The following is a 21,675-nucleotide window of genomic DNA, read 5'->3' on the forward strand; positions in this document are numbered from 1 at the left end:
CTAGTGCAGCACAATCCCAGTGTTTTCTGGGGACACTGACCCAGGCACTTACCCCCAGACATTAGTGCCTGGCTCACAGCACATAATTACAGCCAAATGAATTCCAAAGAATTAAACAGTATCTTTAAACAAACAATGTTTTCCAAGAAACTCATCATACTTAACTACCAAGTTCTATCATGAATATGGTAACAATCATGTAGTTACTTTGTGAGACCCAGCTCAAAGAAAGGAGAATCCAGTATTTTTAAAAACTTCCTTCAGCCCAGGAAATAAACTCACACTAGGTTTTCTAAAATTGGGAAATGACAATAAATAGTATTTATTGCATTCATACTATGCATAGACATTTAATCCTTAGAGTGAACCCTGGAAGGCAGGTCGTATTCTCATGCTAGAAATGAGGAAAACTATACTTAAAGAGGCTAAGTAACTGGCTTAAAGTCATAAAGCAAATATGGAGTAGGCATGCGATTCAAACGTGGGATGCTGTTCTAATCTAAATTCAGTGCCCTTAGTGAATAAACTAAGGTAGATGATAAATATGCTTAAAAAAAAATCCAGAGCTATCAATACCAACAAAACATCGGGTTACTAAAATGGAGTCAATCACCAGCCCTAATGCCAAGTGCTCCTGGAGTCTAGTCTCTTTCATTGCTGCAAGCTGGATCACCTTAGGGTAATGCTGGCTTGAAACCATCCTGGATGTGTCAGGACAGTCATGAATTCGAAATTGCTCATCTCTCCCTTGATCTTCTGGGTGGTTCCAAAGTTGGTGAGCATCTCAGAATTTAGACTCTGCAGATGAGTTCACCATGTGAATCCTATTTTGACTCCATATAAATGATGGGGTTTTGTTGTTGTTTGTTTGTTCGTGTCCTGGCAGAATCCAGGTCCAGATAAGGAGTTGGAAGAAACTGCTGCTTCCTGGTCAGAGGTACCTGTTGAAGCAGCAGCTGCCTTCTCTTCACCCAGCAGACCTAACAAAGAGGAAGACAGACTCCCCAGTGTCCTTCCTGGCCTGACAGGTTGCTCAACACCACGAAGAGGAGAAGGAACCCTCAGAACATTCTACTGGGAGAACTATTTATCAGGGCAATTTGCGAAGATACAGCAACAGAACTTTGGGAAGCATAGCAACAATGTTGGGCTATCATTTTAGGGATAACCTGATTCTGTGGGTTTAGTTTTATGAACCTCAAAGAGTTCTTTAAGAAGTGGAATAAATGAGGTCTGTCATCTTGGCATACCAAGTTTACTTAGTAATGGGCCACTTGAAATGTTATTTTATTTTAAAGTAAATAAGAATAATTATGGCACAGAATGTAAATTTTATGCAAATGTTTAAGATAAAGCAAAAGACTTCAGAGACTTTCCTCTGTAACTGCATGCCCAGGTCTGCCCCAGACCATCTATTTTGGCTCTGTGGTCACAAAAGTTCTTTAGCGCAGAAGTTTGAGTAACAATGGGTTCTCCCTCTAACTTCCTATATCTGTATGTAATTAGCAAATCTAATACAACCACCGATTTAAGTGATGAACATTACCTAAACCAAGGCATTGTATTAATGCAAAGCTGTATCTGCTTCATGAACTTATATCTGCCGTGAGCATCAGGTTATGCGTCCCTGGTCAAAACAATACATAAGTGTGATGTGTCTTTCTCTGCAGGCACACAATGTCCATCTGCTTCTCATTGGTGGTGCTAATTTTGAGGACCCGCTCAAGATGTTGCTGAGATTCATCCAATGTACAGTACACTAAGACAGTGTACATAGTATCCCACTGTTCAGGTGCTACTTTTCTCCCCTCGTGACTAATGAAAAATCTAGGGAAGCATTTTGAGATCATAAAAATACCCTGCTCATCACTGAACTTTCCCCCTAGACTTAGCATCCATTGACAGACCTTTGCCCTAACTGGTCTTTACCAAAATGGTTGTAAAATAGTGATTTTCCAACTCCATCACTCCCTCCTCATTTACCAGTCAGCACTCCATTATACACTGCACTCTTCTCACCCACTGACTTACCTATCTGGTTCATATGTTTGGGATTTGCTTAGTTATTTATTATCAGTAAGGACACGTGGATTTCTGTTTTATTCAACAAGTTACAAGCCATTATTGTCATTCCTTATTTTGAGGCTCAAATTGTCCCAGATTTGACCAATGAGAGCCTCTTCATGCTGATTCTGTGTCCTTTTGACATGATCACATTATTGTTTTGAGCACTTCCTTAGTTCCTGGAACAAAACATTCCAAGCTTATTATTATTATTGTCATCATCATTATTATTATTTGGTACCTTCTCTGCTGCAGCCCTGGAATAAGCAATTACTCTAAGGGTCCCTGGCTCCTCTTAGTGGGGAGTGATTTTTAGAAGCCAGAATCTGGGTACCGGATGGGCTCACTGCTACTTGGGTGCCACTGCTTGTAGGTCCTTTCGAAAGACAGAGTTGGGATTTTTCAATCAAGTCTAATCCCATAGGCAGATCCCCTGTCTTCAGCATTTACACGTTTGCCCAATACCACCATACTCACAAAATGGATTCAGAATTGCTGTAACCATATTACCACAAATGACACCAAATGGAGTTTAGAATTTATTTGCAGTTCTCTTTTCCTCCCTAGCTTGAGGGGTAGAGAGTGAAAGTATTGTGTTCAAAATTTAATATTGTGTGTACTACTATATTCTAAAGTTTTTTCCTCCCTTTCTGAGAAATTGTTATTCACTTGAAATATTATTGGATTCATTTTATTCTGTTTGCATTCACTTTTAATTTTTCCCCAATCTTGTTTAATTTTTGAATACACAGAACATTAATATGCTTTCAAAAGTCAAAACTGTGCAAAAAGGTATACTCAGAGTTGTGTCATTTTCTCCTCAAGCCCTGCACCACCTCCCATATCCTGACAAGATGTGGGAGGTGGTGCAGAGAAGATGGCTTGGGGAGGGAATGATAGTTCTGTTGGTAACCGGTTCTGTTGGTTTCTGGTTTATTCTGTTTCTTGTTTTTGCTTTTTTTTTTTTTTTTTGTAAAATAAGTAATTACATATCTTATCTTCTTTTTTCCTCATTTCCTATATAAAAGGTAGTATGCTATACATAATTCTTGCAAAAAGTAGTATGCTATATGTGATTTTGCTCATTTTACTTAGAAGTATATTCTGTAAATCACTCTCTATCAACTAACGCAGGTCATTCTCATTCTTGTTTTTAATATTGACTCCATTAGGTGTAGGTACCATAGTCTATTCAATCTCTTATGTTTGGACATTTAGGTAACTTCCAATATTTTGAAATTACATGCTGTTCTGCAACGAACAAACTTGTACATATATATTTTTGTGCTGTTAGAGGTTCATCTTCAGGGTTGAATTCTTAGAAGTAAGATTGCTGGGTCAAAGGGTAAATGCAAATTAACTTCCATACAGATTGCCCCATTTTGCATTCCCACAATCAGTGAATAAGAGTGTCCCTTTTCCCATAGCCTCACCAACAGAGTGCATGGTTAAGCTTTTAGTTTTTGCCACTCTGATGGGTGAGAAATGGTATCTCATTATAGTTTAATTTGCATTTTTCTTATTATGAAGTTGTACATCTTACGTTTAAAAGCCATTTTTTATTCTTTTTTTGTGAATTGTCAATTTTTTTGCTCATTTTGTTCCTATAGCAATTTTGGTGGTTTCTCCCCAACTTTAAAAAGTTCTTTATATATTGGAGATTATTAATTCTTCATGTGTGCTATGTGTCACAAGTATTTTCTCCTATTTTATCATTTGTCTTTTGGCTTTGCTTATGATGTGTTTTTGGCTTACAAAAGTTTTTTTTGTTGTTGTTCTTATTTTAAGTAGTCAAACTTGTTTATCTTTCTGTTTATTGCCTGTAGATTGTGCAGTCATTGTTAGAAAGTCTTCCCAGAGTCCGGGTCACAGAGGAATTTACCCAGGTTTTCTTCTACTGCTTGTAATGGTTTCATTTTTTACAATTTAGACGTCTGATCCACTTGGATTTCTTCCTTGGGTATGATGTGAAGACTGAACTAATTATATTTTTCTCTAAATGGCTATCTGATTTTCCCAAAAGCATCTATTACAAAGCCCATCTTAGCCCCACTGATCTGAGACATCACCTCTATTATATACTAAATCCCCAGATGTAGTTGATTTTTTGGACCTTCTACTCTACTGATCTGTCTATCCAAGTGCTACTACCATAATGTTTTAATTGTAGAAACTATGTCTTATATTTTTTTAAATTGATGAAACAAATAAAATCACTGAACAAACTGGCTATTTGGGATTTGTACACAAAACCACTGAGTGATTTGGTTACTTTAATACTAGCTAGCCACATTCCTCCTCCTCCTCACTCCTATTTTTCCTGCCTTACCCAACAACATATAAGAAGAGATGAAGTTATCACCATAGCTGCTATTGTTAATACGGTGCCAACATAAATGGGGCAGCTTATTTTGTTTCCATGATTTAAAACCAAACTGGGGACAGACTCAAGCTGATAAAAGCTCATGGTCTCCCCAGCATCGGAGAAGCCTTTTCAGCTCAACATTCATCTTTATTCAAGATGACTTTTCCTGGGGAAGGAGTCTTCCTTTTTGACAAGGAGATACATTCATATTTCCAGGGCTGCAATGCATACTTTAAGGCTGAGACAGGGCAGGCTGCTGTGGCCTGGCCTGTGTCATGGTGTCCCCTGAAATGAGTTCCCACATGCTTTTCCTGCCCTGAGTTTGCCTGCAGCTGCCAGAAGTGCAGCAGGAATGAGAGAGCCCAGGGAGAGAAAAGCTGACCCATGACAGCCATCGAGATCACTCCTGAGGACAGCTGTGTCTGGGTTACAGTGATTAATGTGATGTTAATCCCAACAAAAATGACTGGAGAGAGGCCCTGTGAGAACATTTACAATCAATAAATGAAAACACCACTCCCATCAGACTCATTATCACTATGAAAAATCACCCTGAGATTACATAAGAAACCCAGCCATTGAGCCATTACTTGGTGATTGGCAAAGCTCCTCCTTTTCAGCTAATTTGGCATCAGAATCTGCCGCTTAGAATTCGACTTTAGAATGGGCCCACGGTCAGAGTTCAAACAACAATCCAGTGCCTACTGAACCACCATTCAAGCATATTCTCACTTATGCATGGGAAGAAAATGCAACTGCAGCCTCCATGGTGGCCCCAATTCATTATTAGAGCTGAGCTTTGGTTACATTCCCAATTGAGACACAAAGATTCATTGCCAGGACTGGGGCTCACATATGGTGAGGACAGAATCTAAGAATGCTTATAATCATTGCTACACTGACAGAATCTGAACACATGTGAAAAAGTGGGATAGAAGTTAACTAGAAAAGACACAAGCAAAACGTGATTTCTTTTGTGCAGACCACATACCTTTCTGAAGTACGTGTCATACTTTCTAGTACATTATGATTTTTCACCAACTTTGCTTGTCAAGGTGACCAACACTATACATACAATCAAAAAAAGTGTCACTGAACCCAAAAAATAAGAGTGATACAGTTGCTATTTTCTGAAATTAACACAATTTGGGGATGGGGGTAAAGCTTAGCCTCTTTCCCCGTGGACTCACAGTGCTGTCAATGTAAGCTTCGGTCCACACCACATCATGCTCCTGGTCGATGACTTTGGGCCGGCTGAGCACGTGAAGGTATTCCATGACATTCTCCTGCACATCAGCCAAGGTGGAGATCTGGGTAAAAAATCCTGCCAAAACCCAAGGGAGGGCCAGGTTTAGTAACAGACAGGAAGACCTGCGACTGGGAATATGCATATGCCATGCCTTCTTGCCCTCTAGCTAGTTTCCTTCTTTTTTCTTTTCAACGTTAGCTCCTCTCCCCCATCACCCACTTTATGAGTAATAAGTTCATGTTAGAAAATACAGTCAAGCAAATGTAATAAAATTAAAATCAACCATAAACTCATCTCCCAGAGGAAGTTCCTGTTAATTCTTTGGAGAATATCCTCCCAGACTTTATATGCACACCCCCCCCCATATATATATATATATACACACACACACACACACACAGTATATGTTTATACACACATACTGTGTGTGTGTTCACGCTTATTCCCTGGTAGAAATGACAGTCCTTTCTACATGATATTTTGTAACCTCATTTTTTCACTTTTGTGAGTCTATTTCCAAGGGAAAAACTAGGAAGCACAAAAATTAAAGGCTAGTTCATTTTTATAAACATAACAATAATAGTTACGATTAATTTTTGAGTGCTAAGTGCCATTGAATTTGCTAAACACTTGATTAACGTTGTCCCTTTTCTTTGTGACAACATGTTTAAGTGCAGATGCCTGTGCCCCTTTTAAAGATAAGATGACTGATGCAGATGGGGGATATGTTTTTTGCCTATGTTCTCTCAGGCATCGAGCAGCAAATACGGATGATGAGTCCAGGTTTGTAAGTCTCTTAATTTGTCCTTTTTACTTCTACTGAATTTTGCCCTTTGTATGTTTGAGGCTAAAATTCCACCTCATATCATGATATGGTCCCCAGCGCTGCCTTTTAAATATGTTGGGTAGACATGATTTCTTTCTTTGTTTTTTTTTTGAGATGGAGTCTTACTCTGTCGCCCAGGCTGGAGTGCAATGGCGCAATCTCTGCTCACTGCAAGCTCCGCCTCCCGGGTTCACGCCATTCTCCTGCCTCAGCCTCCTGAGTAGCTGGGACTATAGGCGCCTGCCACCACGCCTGGCTGTTTTGTATTTTTAGTAGAGAAGGGTTTCACCGTGTTAGCTAGGACAGTCTTGATCTCCTGACCTCGTGATCCGCCTGCCTTGGCCTCCCAAAGTGCTGGCATTACAAGCATGAGCCACCACGCCCGGCCAGGTAGACATGATTTCTAAGCAAGAGAAACATTCTCAACATGCTGTTGTCTTGTGATTGCGGACACCATTTTGATCTTGAGTTCTGGGGCGCTGCTATGTTCCTGCACTGCTGAAGAGCTTGGGGTCACATCAGCTTTGCTATAGGTTAGGAGATGTTAAAAGGGAAGGCCTGGATCCCTTGGAGGGAGCCCTTCATTCACACATTTATTGAAGGTTTTCTTTGTGTTTAGCACTGAAGAAGCTGCGATTAACAAGGTGAGCAAGACCCCTGCCCCCGCCTGGGGCCTGGCAGTTCTGAGTAAACAGACAATTACAAAATGGCACATTCAACATTAAGCTAAAACATATAACAGGCACAGCCAATCAAATGTGGTTACCTTGAGCAAGGGTCAGTGTAGCTGGAACCTGAAGGATGAGGACCAGTTAGCCAGAGGAACTGGGATTAAAGATGGTGTCCATCAAAACAAGAAATATAAATAAGGGCCCAGGATCAGAGAGAAGCAGGCCCCTTCTAGGAACTAAAAGTAGCTCAGAATGGCTGGAGTTAAGGAGTTGGTAGAGAGAGGGTAGAGTTAAGATGACATAAGATGACAGAAATGGGCAGGAGGACTGTCACATAGAACTTGGGAAACAGTTTAGACTTTATCCTGCAGGCAGGTAGTCAGGGAAGGACTTCCAGCAGGGGATGGACACAGATTCTTGTTTCCTCCTCGTGCCTCTAAATAAGGATCCTAGGCTCATACCAGCTCCTACTCGCCAAACAAATTGAAGAGAGTATGTGTGCCTCTGAGGCCAGCTCCATCACAGCACTAGTTCCAGAGTTTATAGAATCTCTTAGTGACTAACGTAGGGCTCAGGGTAAGGAAATACCAGCTCTGCTGTTGTCCAGAAAGGGTCGGGACCCACCCAGAGGATTTCTAAACAAAGGCCAGCTGGTTTGAATTTGGTGTGCCAAACCCAAACCAGGTTGGGACCATGTGGCTTCTGGGTTCCTGATGACAGCTCTGCATAGTGCTAATTAGCATGCACTGTCACTCCTGCCTGCCCCACCCTCCTGGCCTGGGCCATAGACTTTCCCATCCCAGGGGAAACAGGGCCCCAAAGGAATAGGCTGTGAGTTTCTGTCCTAGTTTGAGACCTGGGAGCAGGGCCTATGTTCACCTCTCTCAGCCATCAGGCACCATAGTGAGGGAGACCCATTTGGGATGCCGCTCTAGCAATGCTCCTAGGTGGTTCCTCTTAGAGGCATGGTTGGAAAGGACAGGTTTTAAAAAAGATTGCCAGAGGACAGGGAACACGCCACATCCATAGTTATCATCACTCCAAGCATGGAGGCTGCAATCAGCGCTTGATAAGAAAGAAAATATTTCATCTCTTCTTTAGTAGGCAAATCTCGAGCTCTATGTAAGGGGTCTTGACACAGAGGACAAGCTAAGAGGGGTGCTACCATGTTAAAGTAGGGAGACACAACTCAATAGCTCCAGACCTTTAGGATACAGGGACGAGTGCTTTGCAGTGTCAAACAATTCTGTTTAGGCGCCTGTGCTCCTGGGCCCAGACAGCATCTTGTAGGAGTTCTCGGTTGCCTGTATTCACATCTAATCCTCAAAGCCAGCAGTAAAGCTCTCTGATTCGGATTTTCCAAAACAGTGCCAAGGGAAGAAAGATGAATTTAAGAAGGAGGGTGGGAGGGATAGGTTATTAGGATAGAGAGGGAGGTGGGGGAAAACAATCATACATTTGGAAAAGGACAGAGCTGAGAAATCATCCCCACTTGGCCTGGCTTATCACAGCCAAGGTTCTGAAAGATTACAGACAGCTGACTTCTCTCCAGAGCGACAGACCCACGGCCAACTGTATACCTGACACCTCCACAGGGATAACTAGCAGGATTCTCAGGCTGAACGCATCCAAAGCCAACTCCCAACTTCCCTTCCCAAATCCATTCCTCTCCCAGTTGGTCATTCCCATCTCAGAAAATGGCACCACTGCCCAGAGAGGCCAAAACATAATTATCCTCCATATCCATCCTTTCCTCACCCCACCCCATATGTAATGCACCAGCATGTTCTTCTGGTCCTATCTCTAAAATAGATCTAAACTCACTTCCCAATCTCCACTGCTTCACTACACCAAGATGCCATCATCTCTCACCCAGAGTCCACAAGAGTCTCCCCACAAATCCCTCTCCCCCTTGTCTAGGCTCCTCACAGCCATCAGAGATTGCCTAAAAGGTCGCAGCAAATCATCACCTTCCTGGTTGAAATCCTACAATAGCTTCTATTTAGAGCTAAAATAAAATCCAGATGTCTTACCCTGACCTCCAAGACCCTCCCTGAATTGGCTCCACCTACCTGGGTGACCTCATCCCTGCCATCTCCCTCTTGCTCACTGTTCAGGCTCGCTGGCCTTCTTCCCCCGCCTCTCACATGCCAACCGCGTTCCCCTCCTCAGGGCCTGTGCACCTGCTGTCCTCTGCCTGGGACACCCTTTATCCCATTTTCCATGTTTGGTTCCTTTTTGTCACTCAGGGCTCAGCTCAGAGAGGCCCTCCCTGACATTCCTGTCTGAAGTCACTTCCTCTCCCTTCACCCTGCATCAGCTCCTTCAGAGGACTCATCCATCATTGGATTCTCACTCGCTTATTGTGTTCTAACTGGAGTATTAGCTCCATGAAATGATTCAAAAATCCCCACCTTGTTGGGAGCAATATTCCCAGAACAGGGAGGGCAGGTATGCAGGAGCCATTAGTAAGGCGGGAACATTCACTGAGGTCTTACTGAGATCCACCTTGCCTTTCTGCCTGTGGGCCTCACAATGGCCCAAAGCATGTGCTCACCGTGTAGGGGAAGAAACACAAACTCAGAGTCAGTAATTTGTCCTGGATGAATTTGAATCCAGGTTCATTTGATTCCAAAGCCTTTGCTCTGAACCACTGAAGACACTGCCTCTTTCGCTGCTGGGAAGGGACAGGAGAGCAGCTCAGAGCTCCTCCCCCAGGAGGGTAACTCTAATGGGCTATTTGCCTATTGTAGCTGGGGAACTTTGAGGATGGGGATGGGGCAATATATGACTGTCCTCTGAGCAATGAGCAATAACAAAGTTCTACTCAAACCCCAGTCTATACTTCCAACTTATATTTCACTATGTAGACCAGGGATGCAGATATATAAAAAGGTAAGAAAAGATAACATTTTAAAAATAATATTGACCATAATAATGTATGCTGCAAAGCTTATGCACATTTGATTCCAACTCATTAAAATTTAAAATCTTTCTGAGTCTTTTTTTTTTTTTTTTTGGTTTTTAAATGTCTTAGTATAAGTTTTAGTTAACAAATGATGGATAATAGGAAATCGCTAAGGGCTGGAATCTGGCTGTAACCATAGACACTTCCCTTGTTTTCCCTCTGTATTCTCTCAGGTGGCCACTTTCCCTCCCCTTTCCCTCTGTTTTTTTCCTGTTAAGTTCTAGGTCTTGAATGTTTATTCTCTTTTTTAATGTGCTTTTTTGGACTTCATATATCATGTAAGAAAACAGAATCAGCAATCATTCGGTAATTACCAAGGAGCAATTAATGCTGAAATTAGCCACCTATTACAAATGGTCTGCTCATTTGTCTCTATAACATCAATTTATTTACCTTATTCCCTTGCAGAGCTCCTTCTGTGAACTCTGGGTTACAAATACTGCATGTGATAAACCATATGCAGCGCAGTGTTTTGTGTTTCTGAGATATTACCACCCTTACTTGGGGATTTTTACAGTCTTTTGCCTCAAAGCTGCCTGAGCATGAGACACTCCTGTGGTGAATCATTAAATACTCCACTTTGCGACGACCAGATCCGAGGGTACCAGGAGTCTGTCCTCAGTGGGCAGATCCTAGCTGTCTACCTCATATAGTGAGGTCCTCCTTCCATCTTTGGAGTGATGGGTGTAGCTTCCTTTGAGTCTCTGAGTCTTTCCAAAGACTCTTCCCACCTTAAGCAAGGCAGGAGGACAACCTGAGAGCCAGTACCAAAATTTCAGTCTCCAGAGGGTGCCGAGATAAGAATGAGATTTAGGAGGGCAGTGAAGGTGATGCTGTGGCTTCCCTGGTTTGCATTCCCTATGAGCAACGGTGTTCTTGGAAGACGCTCCCAATACTGTGTTCTGTGTCATCTTCCTCCTCCTCCCTGTCAAGATCACACACTACTGAAAAAAACACTTATTTCTATAGAAAAAGGTACAATTTATAAACAGCTTCCTACCTCCCTGTCTTCTTTGACTTCACAAAAAACAAGTGAGAGGCCTGCTGAGTGCTGAGAGCAGAAGAACCCATATTCATGGTGTTGGAGAGAATGGACATCGAGGGCAGGGAGCCCAATGGCCTTGGTGGGAGAACGGCACTCCTGAGCAGAGCTCTCAAAATCAGCTTGAGCCTCAGATCAAGGGACACATCTTTTCCTTTGTGACTACGACTACATTTTAATTTTTAACTCCATGTTAAAAATACAAGAAAAAGAAGAAAACAATCTAAGGGTACACACTGGGGAAATAGGAATGCTGTCTCTTTCCTATAGCTCTGTGGCTGCACCCATCACACCTTGCTGTGGTTTCTGCTGGTCTCATCTTATCTACAGCCTTAATGTCCCCAACTCTGAAACATCAGGACCTGAACCATACCACTGTGCAAGCTGAAGCAGTGCCATTTCCAGAACATACAGGCTGGGCATAAATTCCAGCTCTGGCCTTTGTTAATTATGGCACATTGAAATCCTTTCTTGCTCTCTAGTTTTCTTTTCCTAGATTATCTCAAATGAAGAGAGATATGTAAGAGTTCTCTATGAATCACAGCTTTCTCCTCTCCAAAGAGAAGCAGCCGCACGTCTGGTGAAGAGTTCAGGCTGGGGCTTTGGGTCACCTGGGCCTGAATCCTAGCTCTACCGCCTGCTGGCTGGTAATTTGGAACAAGGTGCTAGTCTTGCTCAGCCTCAGTTTCCTTCTCTGTAAACAAAAATAATGATAACAGTACTTCAAAGAGCCTTTAGGAGGATCAAAAGAGGTAACGCACAGATGTACTCTGTTCTATGCCTGGCACTTAGTGAGCAGCTTGTCATCCTTAGTTGCTGTTTTACAATAACAGCAAGCATCACCATCTTCATTGCCACTCAAAATCTCTGATTCTAAGGAGTGCAATGAACTACAAAAAGGTATTTAAATAGCTGCTGTTTGTGCCTTCCTTCACCTGTCTTGAAATAGCAAAATGTTTTAATTGCCACTTTTCTCCTGCTGCCGCCTATGACCATTCCGGCCTCATAAATGTGAAGTATCTTTTGGGGGACACTACATGTGGAAAGATATAATGAGGTTAAGAATCTTTTTATTGAAAAAAGATTAGGAGCTGGACCTTCCAGGAAGTCTCAGGCCACCAGTTCTCTTTCAAATAAGGAGAGAATGACCTTTAGCCCACGGAAAAGGGGCAAGCTAAGCAGACGACAACACATGTGGCATTTCCACTGGACCTGACGATGACTGATCGGTTGAGAACCCAAACATGGAGGCCCTTCTTTATTTGCACAGCTGGAAAACACTCCATTAACTGTGATTTTTGAAGGAGAATCAGCCAGTGCTTATTTAAAATCTTGGCATACTGAATGTTAGAGAAGGTCACCATGGCTTTGTGAAATGTCTGGGCTAGTCGGTAGTCGGCCCTCTTTTCTGTTTTCCAGTTCACTTATTTTTGAAATAGTGTGAACGCAGAACTTTAAATTCCACCAGCCATTCTACAGTGGCAATGATTGTTTTAATGTATTTAAAATGGCTTGCTGCTTTGTCTCATTAGGGTTGGTTCCCTCAAGACAGGACCTACTTATGCATAAAATGAAATAAACTCACAAGCTCCAGGCCTCCCTGGATTTTGCTGGTAGAGTGGAGGAGACAGAGAACTATTGCAAGGGGTACGAATGTCCCCAGACATTCATTTCCAGAGGAAAGTGTCTGAGATCTGCTGGCTAAGAACTGTCTCCATGGCTACCAGACTCCCAAGGAAGAAGTCCTGCACTGATAGCAGGTCCTTGACCACTAACTCAGGGACAACGGGAGAGCCCTCATGATTCTTGCTCCCTCCCAGGGTCATTCTGTGGTCAGGCCCAGTGGGTTAGTTCTGCCTCCTTGGACTCTCTTTGGGTCTGCTCTGGTCCCTGAATGCTAATGCTTCATTTCACTGCAGAACTTGGCTGAGTCAGGGTGAAAATATGTAAGGGGGCCCTCTGGACCTCATGACACTTGAGATGAAAAATGTTATGCTGCCTCCATACTATAACAATCTGAGACTATAAACAATGATTTAATTAATGACCATAGAAGAATACTTGCTCACCGATGTTACGTGGTCCAAAACCCCTTAACTGACGCAACGTGAAGCCGATGTTTATATGGGCACAGATGACTGGAATATCACATTTTGATGGCATTGCTACTTTGAAGAGTGGCAAACAGTGACATTCCCAAGGCTCTTTACATAGAGGCAGAATGAGGAAGACGAAACTATCGAGAGGGGCTGACTCTGGTAGGAAGGGAAGTAACTGGATGTGGACAGGAAGGGAAGGAGAATTATTATGGAATCCACAGCCTGTCCAGCCAAGCAGCTACTATTACCTCCTTGGATTTTCTGCACTGCTGTACTCAGAACTTATAAATCCTAAAGGCTATATTCTATAGCCAGGCCCTAAAATACTCTGAGTTGACTAAACTGTCTTCAAAAGGATGCCTCAAACATTCTTATAAACAATGACTAAAACTAAATTATGGTGTAATATTAGTTGATTAAGACAAGACTTCAATTTGAGTAATTTTCATCAGCTGGACACAGACAGTGGTAAAAACAATAACCCATGACTAAATGCATACTAGCTGATGGAAGAATTGCAATCTGACGTGGCAAGAAATAACAGCAAATTTTTTTTAAAAAAAATTTAAAAATGGAAAGGAGCTCTTTTTTTCAAGACCACAGAATAAAGGAAAAAATGGGAAAAGTATAGCTAACTCAAGGTTTTTAAATGTCAACAAAGTTCCAAAACTAATTTCAAGAAAGGCCTCTTCACTCAGAGGAAATCTGGGATCTACTCGGCCTCCCTCTCCTCTGCCTATGTTCTTCCTATAGTTCTCCCTGAAATGAGGCCAAATGTATAACTCTGAGACAAGCAGAATTATTGATACCTTTTAGTGAAGCAAGCCAGACAAAGAACGAAACACAATTGCAGAAGGTGTTATTTTAGAGCTTCAAGGATATGTTAAAAACTTCCATGCAGCCCTTCCTTTTGTAGATAAGGAAATTGAGCCTTGCTTAAAAGACTGTTCAAATAGAAGCAGATAATTAAAGAAAATGCCAAGCAAAGGGAAAGATGGATGCAGGTTTAAGAGCCTGGCTGTTCACCTATTCTTGGAGAACTTTCCCACACTCCCATCCACAGTGCTGAGCCCCCCAGAGCATTTATTTCTCCATGGGCTTCCTCTGCCCACACCCAATTCAGCAGGGAGAAAGAACTGGTCCAAGCCGGGTACCATAATCTCTTCAATGGGGTGAGGAGGAGGACGGGAAATCAGAATTTAGACTTGCTAGTCAGCCTTAAATGGAAAATATATAAATACTCCTTTCCTATATTGTGCCTTGCCCACAGTATTGTTGCATGGATGGATGCGCATGCATGGTATGGGGTGGCCATTCCTGGCTGTATGCATGCCATTGTAGGGAAGGTCTATCTACAGAGAAGAAGAATGCCATGGACATGTCAGAAGAAACTGAGAAGGAATAGAAAAACAAAAACACGTCTTCCTTCTCCCTTGTGAGACCCAAGCTTCCCTTCCCACCAGGGTTCTCAGTCACTCCCCTCTCTCTCCAAAATGCCCCTTTTTTTAATTTCAGGGAACAACTTTGGTGGCTTGCACCTGAAACAACTTTGTCTTACGCCATCAAAACTGGAGCTAAGGCCCACAAACCCTTCACTGAGTCCTCTTTTCTCCACTAAAGTCCAAACACTGGAACTTTGATGAAGGATGGCTTAGGAGACCCATTTAAAGCAGGCCACTGAAATCCACCAATACCAATCTACTATGCAACGGGACCTACCTTCCTTTATTAGTATTTAGAGTATTTTTTTCAAACATCAAAGGAGCACCTACTCTGGTACGAGGCTGGGCTGTGTCAGAGAACCCAAGATGAAATCAGAGTCAAACACTGCTCTCACGGAGCTTGCAGCCTCAGAAGGGAGGCAAACAGGACCCAGAGATCAACATAACACAAGAGAATAACTCAGGGCACTTACATACCAGAGCCAAGCTACCAACTTTATTTATATGGCATCATGTCATGCCCACAACATGTGTGAGGGGAAGGTATTGTCACTACCTCTGCTCTGTAGATGACGTGACTCAGATCTACCCAGACGGGTTTGGTAACTTACACATAGTTGGTGGATAGTGATTGCTCGACTTGGATACAAGGAGTCTGGACTCTCCTACCTACTAACTTGCTGTGCTTTGCCTTCTTGGCCGTGTGTAAAATGAAAAGAAGGCCTTCACAGACTGGGCAGCCCTATTACTTCCTTCCCAGTGCTGTCCCCAAACTATTTGTTTCTGACATGCAACAGGGGATTGGTAATCAATTAACCTTATGAATATAAAAAAGCTAATGATTATTGAGCAGTTATTATGTCCTAGTATTGAACAAGGCACTTAATATGCACCATTTCATTAATAAGAATTAAAGGAAGAACTGGATACAAACTTTCAGTTAGACAGAAGGAATGAGTTCAAGAGATATATAGTATAACATAGTGACTATAGTTAATAACAATGTGTTATATACTTGAAAATTGCTAAAAGAATAGATTTTAGGTATTCTCATCACAAATAAATAATAAAGATGTAAGGCAATACATGTTAATTAGCTGGATGTAGTCATTACACAATGTACACATACTTCAAAACATGTTGTACACCATAAATATACATAATTTTATTTGATAGTTAAAAAAATTAAAGGAAGAATTATTATTACCGTTACCGTTTTGAGTATTAGAACATTGAGGCAAGTTAAAGTTGACCAACTTAATTAGTAATGTACATAAAGTTACGCTATGAGAACATATCAAACTAAAAATCTCAGTGGCTTAACATAAAAGTTTATTTGTCATGAACACTATTTATAATCCAGTGTGGGTTGGCAGAGGCAAGGGGCAGTGGAAGTCATCTGCTCCATGCGTTCACTCAGGGACCCAGGCTGATGAAGGCTGCTGCATCTCATGACTGTTCTGTCTGGACCATGTACCTTCAGAGTTCACAAGAGCAGAAGAGAGTACCAACACCACCACACTAGCTCTCAAATGCTTTAGCCCAGAAATGACTCAGGTTGATTTCACTCATGCCCTATTGGCCAGAACCAGTCTTGAAGCCCCACCTATAGGCAAGAAGGCTAGGAATGATGAGAGAGCACATGGATATTTGATACACAGTAAATGTCTGCCATAGTAATTCTCCCAAGGCTACTCAGCTACTAAGCAGAAGAGTGGAAAGGCTTAACCACTCCACTTGACTATGTCCTCAAAATTTGGCACTGGGCATAGTGGCTCATGCCTGTAATGAGGCCACTTTGGGAGGCCAAGGCAGGCAGATCACTTGAGCTCAGGAGCTCTAGACCAGCCTGGCCAACAAGGCAAAACCCCGTCTCTACTAAAAATTCAAAAATTAGCTGGGCATTGTGGTGCACACCTGTAATCTCAGCTACTCAGAAGGCTGAGGCACAAGAACTGCTTGAACTCGGGAGGCGTGGTCTGCAGTGAGCTGAGATTGCGTTACTGCACTCCAGCCTGGGCAACAGAGCAAGATTCTGTCCACAGGAAAAAAAAAAAAAAAAGAGAGAGAGAGAGAAAAAAAACCATAATTTGGAAGAAACCATTACAAGTCTATCAGTAATCACTTAGATAGACCCAGACTTTATCTTAGAATTATTAGAACTCTCTACTTTCTCATGAATATTCCTAATTCTGCACAAGTAGGTGGAAGTTATTCAGAGCCGAGCACATTGGGAAGACCCACCTTTGTTGGCACAGGCCATCCACTTTAGATTGTCTGCAAACGCAGCCTCTCGTCCAATGAGGTATGTGAAGATGCGAACCTGAAGGGAAGACAAACGCATGGCTGATCACTTTTCGCCATCCTGCACAGATCACATGCATGGCTCACACACATGTGGCTTACCTCTTTAATGCTCCATGCTTCCCATCTGCAGGAACATATTTAAGACATCTGAAGTATAGTCAGCTAGAAATGTATTCAAAATTGGGGCCTTTGATCTTTTAAACCATATGGCACTGGTGGTGGTTGGTTTTCGGTGTGCAAGTCACGACAGAAGAGAATAACTGGGAATGGGAGACTGGCAGCCTCACGGGCCTGGGCTTGCTCCACACATATGGACAAGGATCATCTAAGTCTGGACCAAATCCCCAAACATTTTCCCCATTCACACAGGAAATGCAGAGTGTGCTCTTCTTGGGAGTAAAAATGCCCCTGAAAGGCCCTCGACATTTCCCTCCAATGGTGAGGACAGGCTGCAGACACTCTCTTACCATCTGTGGTGTCTGGCATGATATTAGAAGATAATTAACTGGGATGAGAGACACAGCCTGTGGCCAGGAGATCTATGGGGACTCTTTCTAGTCTTCCTAAGCTTTTGGTTCCTGAAGAGCAAAAAACATATGTAAAAACCTGGCTTTTTTATTTTCTATTGGTTTCTCAACCCTCTCTTATGAGGTCAGAACTCTTTGAAACAAAGCATGACCTACCTACCAGATGGTACTTAAGGTTAAATGGAAGAAAGATAAGGAATGAAAAGGTTAAAATCTTTTAATTCAATTTAAAATGGTATGTGGGTCAATGCTACACAGCCCAAACAAAATGCTTTGGATGGGCCATGTGCAGCCTGTGGCCACCTCTTTGTGACTGAGGTCAGTGAAGACACGGCATCAGATGAATGACACTCAGCAGGTGGTATCAAAGGCTTTACCAGGTGATGTCCTTCCAGCTCCTCTAGTCTGATGGGTCAAGTGCTCCTACTGCTCCTCCCCAGCCTTTGCTACAATTGTGGTTAGCTAGTATTCTGTGTAGCTGGTCTGTGAAGTCAATCTGCTCCACTAGAGTATCCACTTGACCAGGGAAGGAAGGGATGTGTCTCCTTTACCTGGCTGGGCCCTGATGGAGCACTGCACTTGGAACACTGATACTCAATACATGAAGAGATAAAAAAAATATATAAACGCTTACAGTGGATTGTAAAAATGAATATTCTGTTTTAATTATGCATATCCTCTAATCTGGGCATCGTAACTTGAAGGCTAGTTGTGAGGTAATGGTTTCTTCCCAATTTAAAGAGATATGTAAATGCACGTTATTATTATGGAATGTCAGTCTGTGCTCATCTGTGCTTGGTAAGGTCATTACTTTATTTATCACAGCTCCTGCAAGGGGCCTTCCCCGGTGGATGGGCAGGCAGACAGACCTCTTTCCAGTCCTCTGGCCCTTCTCCACACCATTCCCATCAGAGTCACATTTGGGAGTGAGGATACGGTTTTTGTTTTGTTTTGTTTTTTTAAATTGGGAGATTCTGGCTTCTCTTGGGGGGAATAGAAAGCAAAGATCCAGTTGAGCACGGTGGCTCACACCTGTAATCCCAGTACTTTGGGAGGCCGGGGTGGGCAGATCACGAGGTCAGGAGATCGAGACCATCCTGGCCAACATGGTGAAAGCCCGTCTCTACTAAAAATACAAAAAAATTAGCTGTGCATGGTGGCATGCATCTGTAGTCCCAGCTACTCGGGAGGCTGAGGCAGGAGAATTGCTTGAACCCGGGAGGCGGAGGTTGCAGTGAGCCGAGTTTGTGCCACTGCACTCTAGCCTGGTGATAGAGTGAGGGCCCATCTCAAAAAAAAAAAAAAAAAAAAAAAGCAAAGATCCAGCCTCATATTGCCAAAAATGATTACCATTGACCCTCCTTCATATAGCTGCACCCCCGTTCACTTTCTCTGCCTGTCCACTGTCGGCACTTAACTGAGAATCTCTGATTGAGGGGAGAAACTGAGGCCAGTTAAGTGTTTTGCTTCATTTCATCAAAGTTACATGTCAGGAGAGAGGACTTCTAAGACCTCAGGATAGCACCGGTATCTGCTTTCAACCTTTGGGGGATGCTGGTTTGGTCAATACAGAAGATCCCAACCAGCTCCAAGGCCCAGAGCCAGCACCCACAGAATCCAGGACAAACTGGAATCAAGTCTCTTGAGACCAGACCCATGCTTTCTCATAAATCTTTGTCTTTAATTTCAAATTTAAGCTCTTTAAAGGGGAAACACTAGACCGACAAAAACTTGCATCCCCACTGGCTCCTTGGCAAGCAAGAAGCATAAGAGATGCCTCTGAGGAAAGGAAGCTATGAGTCTATCTTTATAAGCAAAGACCCAACACAAAACAACCCATATTTTTGAGCAAAAGTAGCTGTGACTGCCAGCCTCCTCTGCTGTCTAGATGAAGAGCCTTCATATAAACTGAGTTCTCTTGGAGACATAGTTAAAACTCCAGAACAATACTGTGAATCACCAGCAAAACTTCTACACCTCCTAATGTAAAAGATGGCAACCTATTTAGAAAACCAGTAGAATTGTGCCAAACTTCAGATCAGACACGGCTGCTTAAGAATAATTATGCTAACAATAACCCCAATAATGAAAACCATCACCATGTCCCCTACCTCACCAGCACAGTCCTACCACGACCACCACCACCACTGTGGCTGCTACGATCAGCACCATCCCCTGGGTCAGGTAATGTGCTGAGGGGTTTATGGGTATTATATTTGTTTCACTGGTTTGTATGTTATTTTATTGCTTATGAAAGAAAATCAGAAAAATGTTCAATATTTCCATTGATTTGTAGTCCTTGGCACCCGGTACACTGACCTCCTTATCTGAACAGAAATGGCATGAAAATGACTTGTTGCATGTCTGCCTACAAAATAAACATAATCAAAGGATACTGGGTTCACGCCCTACATCTCTCACAATAATGCCTTTCAACTGACCACAGAAGAAAAGAGATTTGACTTTAAAGGAGGAAATATTTCGGAGAGAAATTTAATAATAGCACTTTATATTTGCAGTTTTTTTTTAACACAGTAATTCCACCCTCAGGCATTTATTTTATAGCTGGGATAACAAATAAAATGCTTATGAGGACTAAGAGGTAACAAAAATGACAGAAGTGGTAGAAGAGAGTACATATTTTCTGGAAGCCCTAGAATTCATATTTAGACATTTTCAAAAATACACAATTAAAAGTACAAGGATGTTCACCTTCATTACTTGTAAAGGTCAAAAACTGTTAAATTCTAAGTCTTTCTTGATAGCTGACTGGCTAAAAGTTCATGGTACATTCGTGTAGTGGGCTATCCGGCAGCTATGTCCTCATCCATGATGCACTGGTAAAGGTAAAAAGCAAGTTGTGGGTTTTGTGTAGCACAAGATTCTATTTTTTTCTAAAAGTAGCCTCTTACTTTTTATTTCATAAATTTTATACCATTTTACAAATAAACTAGCATTGCTTTAATAATTAAAGATCATTTTAAGTGAAAAGAAAGTAATGACATTGCTACTTCCTGAACAATTCTGTTACGACACAGGAAGAATAAACGTTGCAGTGAAAATCAAACACAAAAAAGAGATGACATGTGGAAATTAAGTCCTGGCTTTGCATATTCCAGTTAGTGCTGCCTTACGCTACTGCTCATTTAACTGAGTGCAAAACCTCTGTGAACGACAGTCAAATAGCTCCTAATTTCCATCATTAACAGATTCTATACCCTAATGGATCTTATTTCCAACGACTGGAGTTTCTTCCCTAGGAAGCATCACATAACAAACTTTCAGTGGTCTGCCTTGAGCCCAGCTACTTTTCGGATGCAAGGAGTGTGAAGCAGAGCCAGATCTGGGGTGGTCCCGAAGGCCAGGTGCACGGCACAGACAACCATGGGAAGGTGCTGTGGCACAGTTCTGGCATACACCAGAGCTCCCCAGAAAGCCAGGCTTTCATGCTCATCATCTGCAGGCATGGAGCGCACCACTTTGATTAATGCGGCTCAAAGGCAGGGGCAAAAAAAAAGTCTGCATCAGCCTCTCCGTTCATTTTGATCTCCCACTTAAGTTTGGATGGTCTTTAAATGTTCTACAAACCCAATTAAGCTTAATAAAATGTTGATGTAGACTTTCAAAGTTCAAAGTCACTTACTTTAATCTACTTAGTATAAAATTTCCCCAATGGAACAAACAAAAAACTCACCCAGATTTTTTCAAAAAACCGATTATGCTTTTTACTCACATAGATGCAATCCCCCCCCATCAGAAACTGAGAGGGGTACCCTTCTTAACCTTTGGTGAAGATAGTCAGTTTGTAAAGATAATGAATCAAATTTTCTCCTTTCTGCAGCCATTAAAATTAGGGGAGAGAAGTGGCTACCAGGAGAGTTATATGGGGCAATTGCACAGCAGAAAATAGGCTGCTGCTGCCTGCACATCTCCCTTCAATAATGAAGAAAGTTGTGCTTCTGAGAGAGTCCAAGATGAGTAGTTTGTCATCTATCACGTGTAACTCACAAGTACCTACCATGTGCCAGGGACCATTCTTGGTGCCAGGGCTACCGTGGGTAAACAAAACAAACTCTGCCCTCAGGGACTTCACATTTTCTTGGGAGGTAAACATA

At 42.3% G+C, this 21,675-nt stretch overlaps 1 protein-coding gene across 5 annotated transcripts in view; it reads right to left on the reverse strand.

The window, feature by feature from the left end:
• CACNA2D3 (calcium voltage-gated channel auxiliary subunit alpha2delta 3) overlaps window positions 1-21,675 on the reverse strand; it is a 959,332-nt gene that overhangs the window by 313,789 nt on the left and 623,868 nt on the right. For all 5 annotated transcript variants that reach the window (XR_010122405.1, XR_010122406.1, XM_055273813.2 and 2 more), the window contains exons 12-13: window positions 16,971-17,049; window positions 5,620-5,753 (exon numbers count right to left, since the gene is read on the reverse strand). Coding sequence is in view for 3 of the 5 variants with exons in the window: in XM_055273813.2 (XP_055129788.1) it covers window positions 5,620-5,753; window positions 16,971-17,049 (213 nt within the window). In the remaining 2 variants the exon portion in view is untranslated. The remainder of the gene's footprint in view (window positions 1-5,619; window positions 5,754-16,970; window positions 17,050-21,675) is intronic.

The sequence above is a fragment of the Symphalangus syndactylus genome, chromosome 1 (assembly GCF_028878055.3).
Source record: "Symphalangus syndactylus isolate Jambi chromosome 1, NHGRI_mSymSyn1-v2.1_pri, whole genome shotgun sequence".
NCBI lineage: Eukaryota > Metazoa > Chordata > Mammalia > Primates > Hylobatidae > Symphalangus > Symphalangus syndactylus.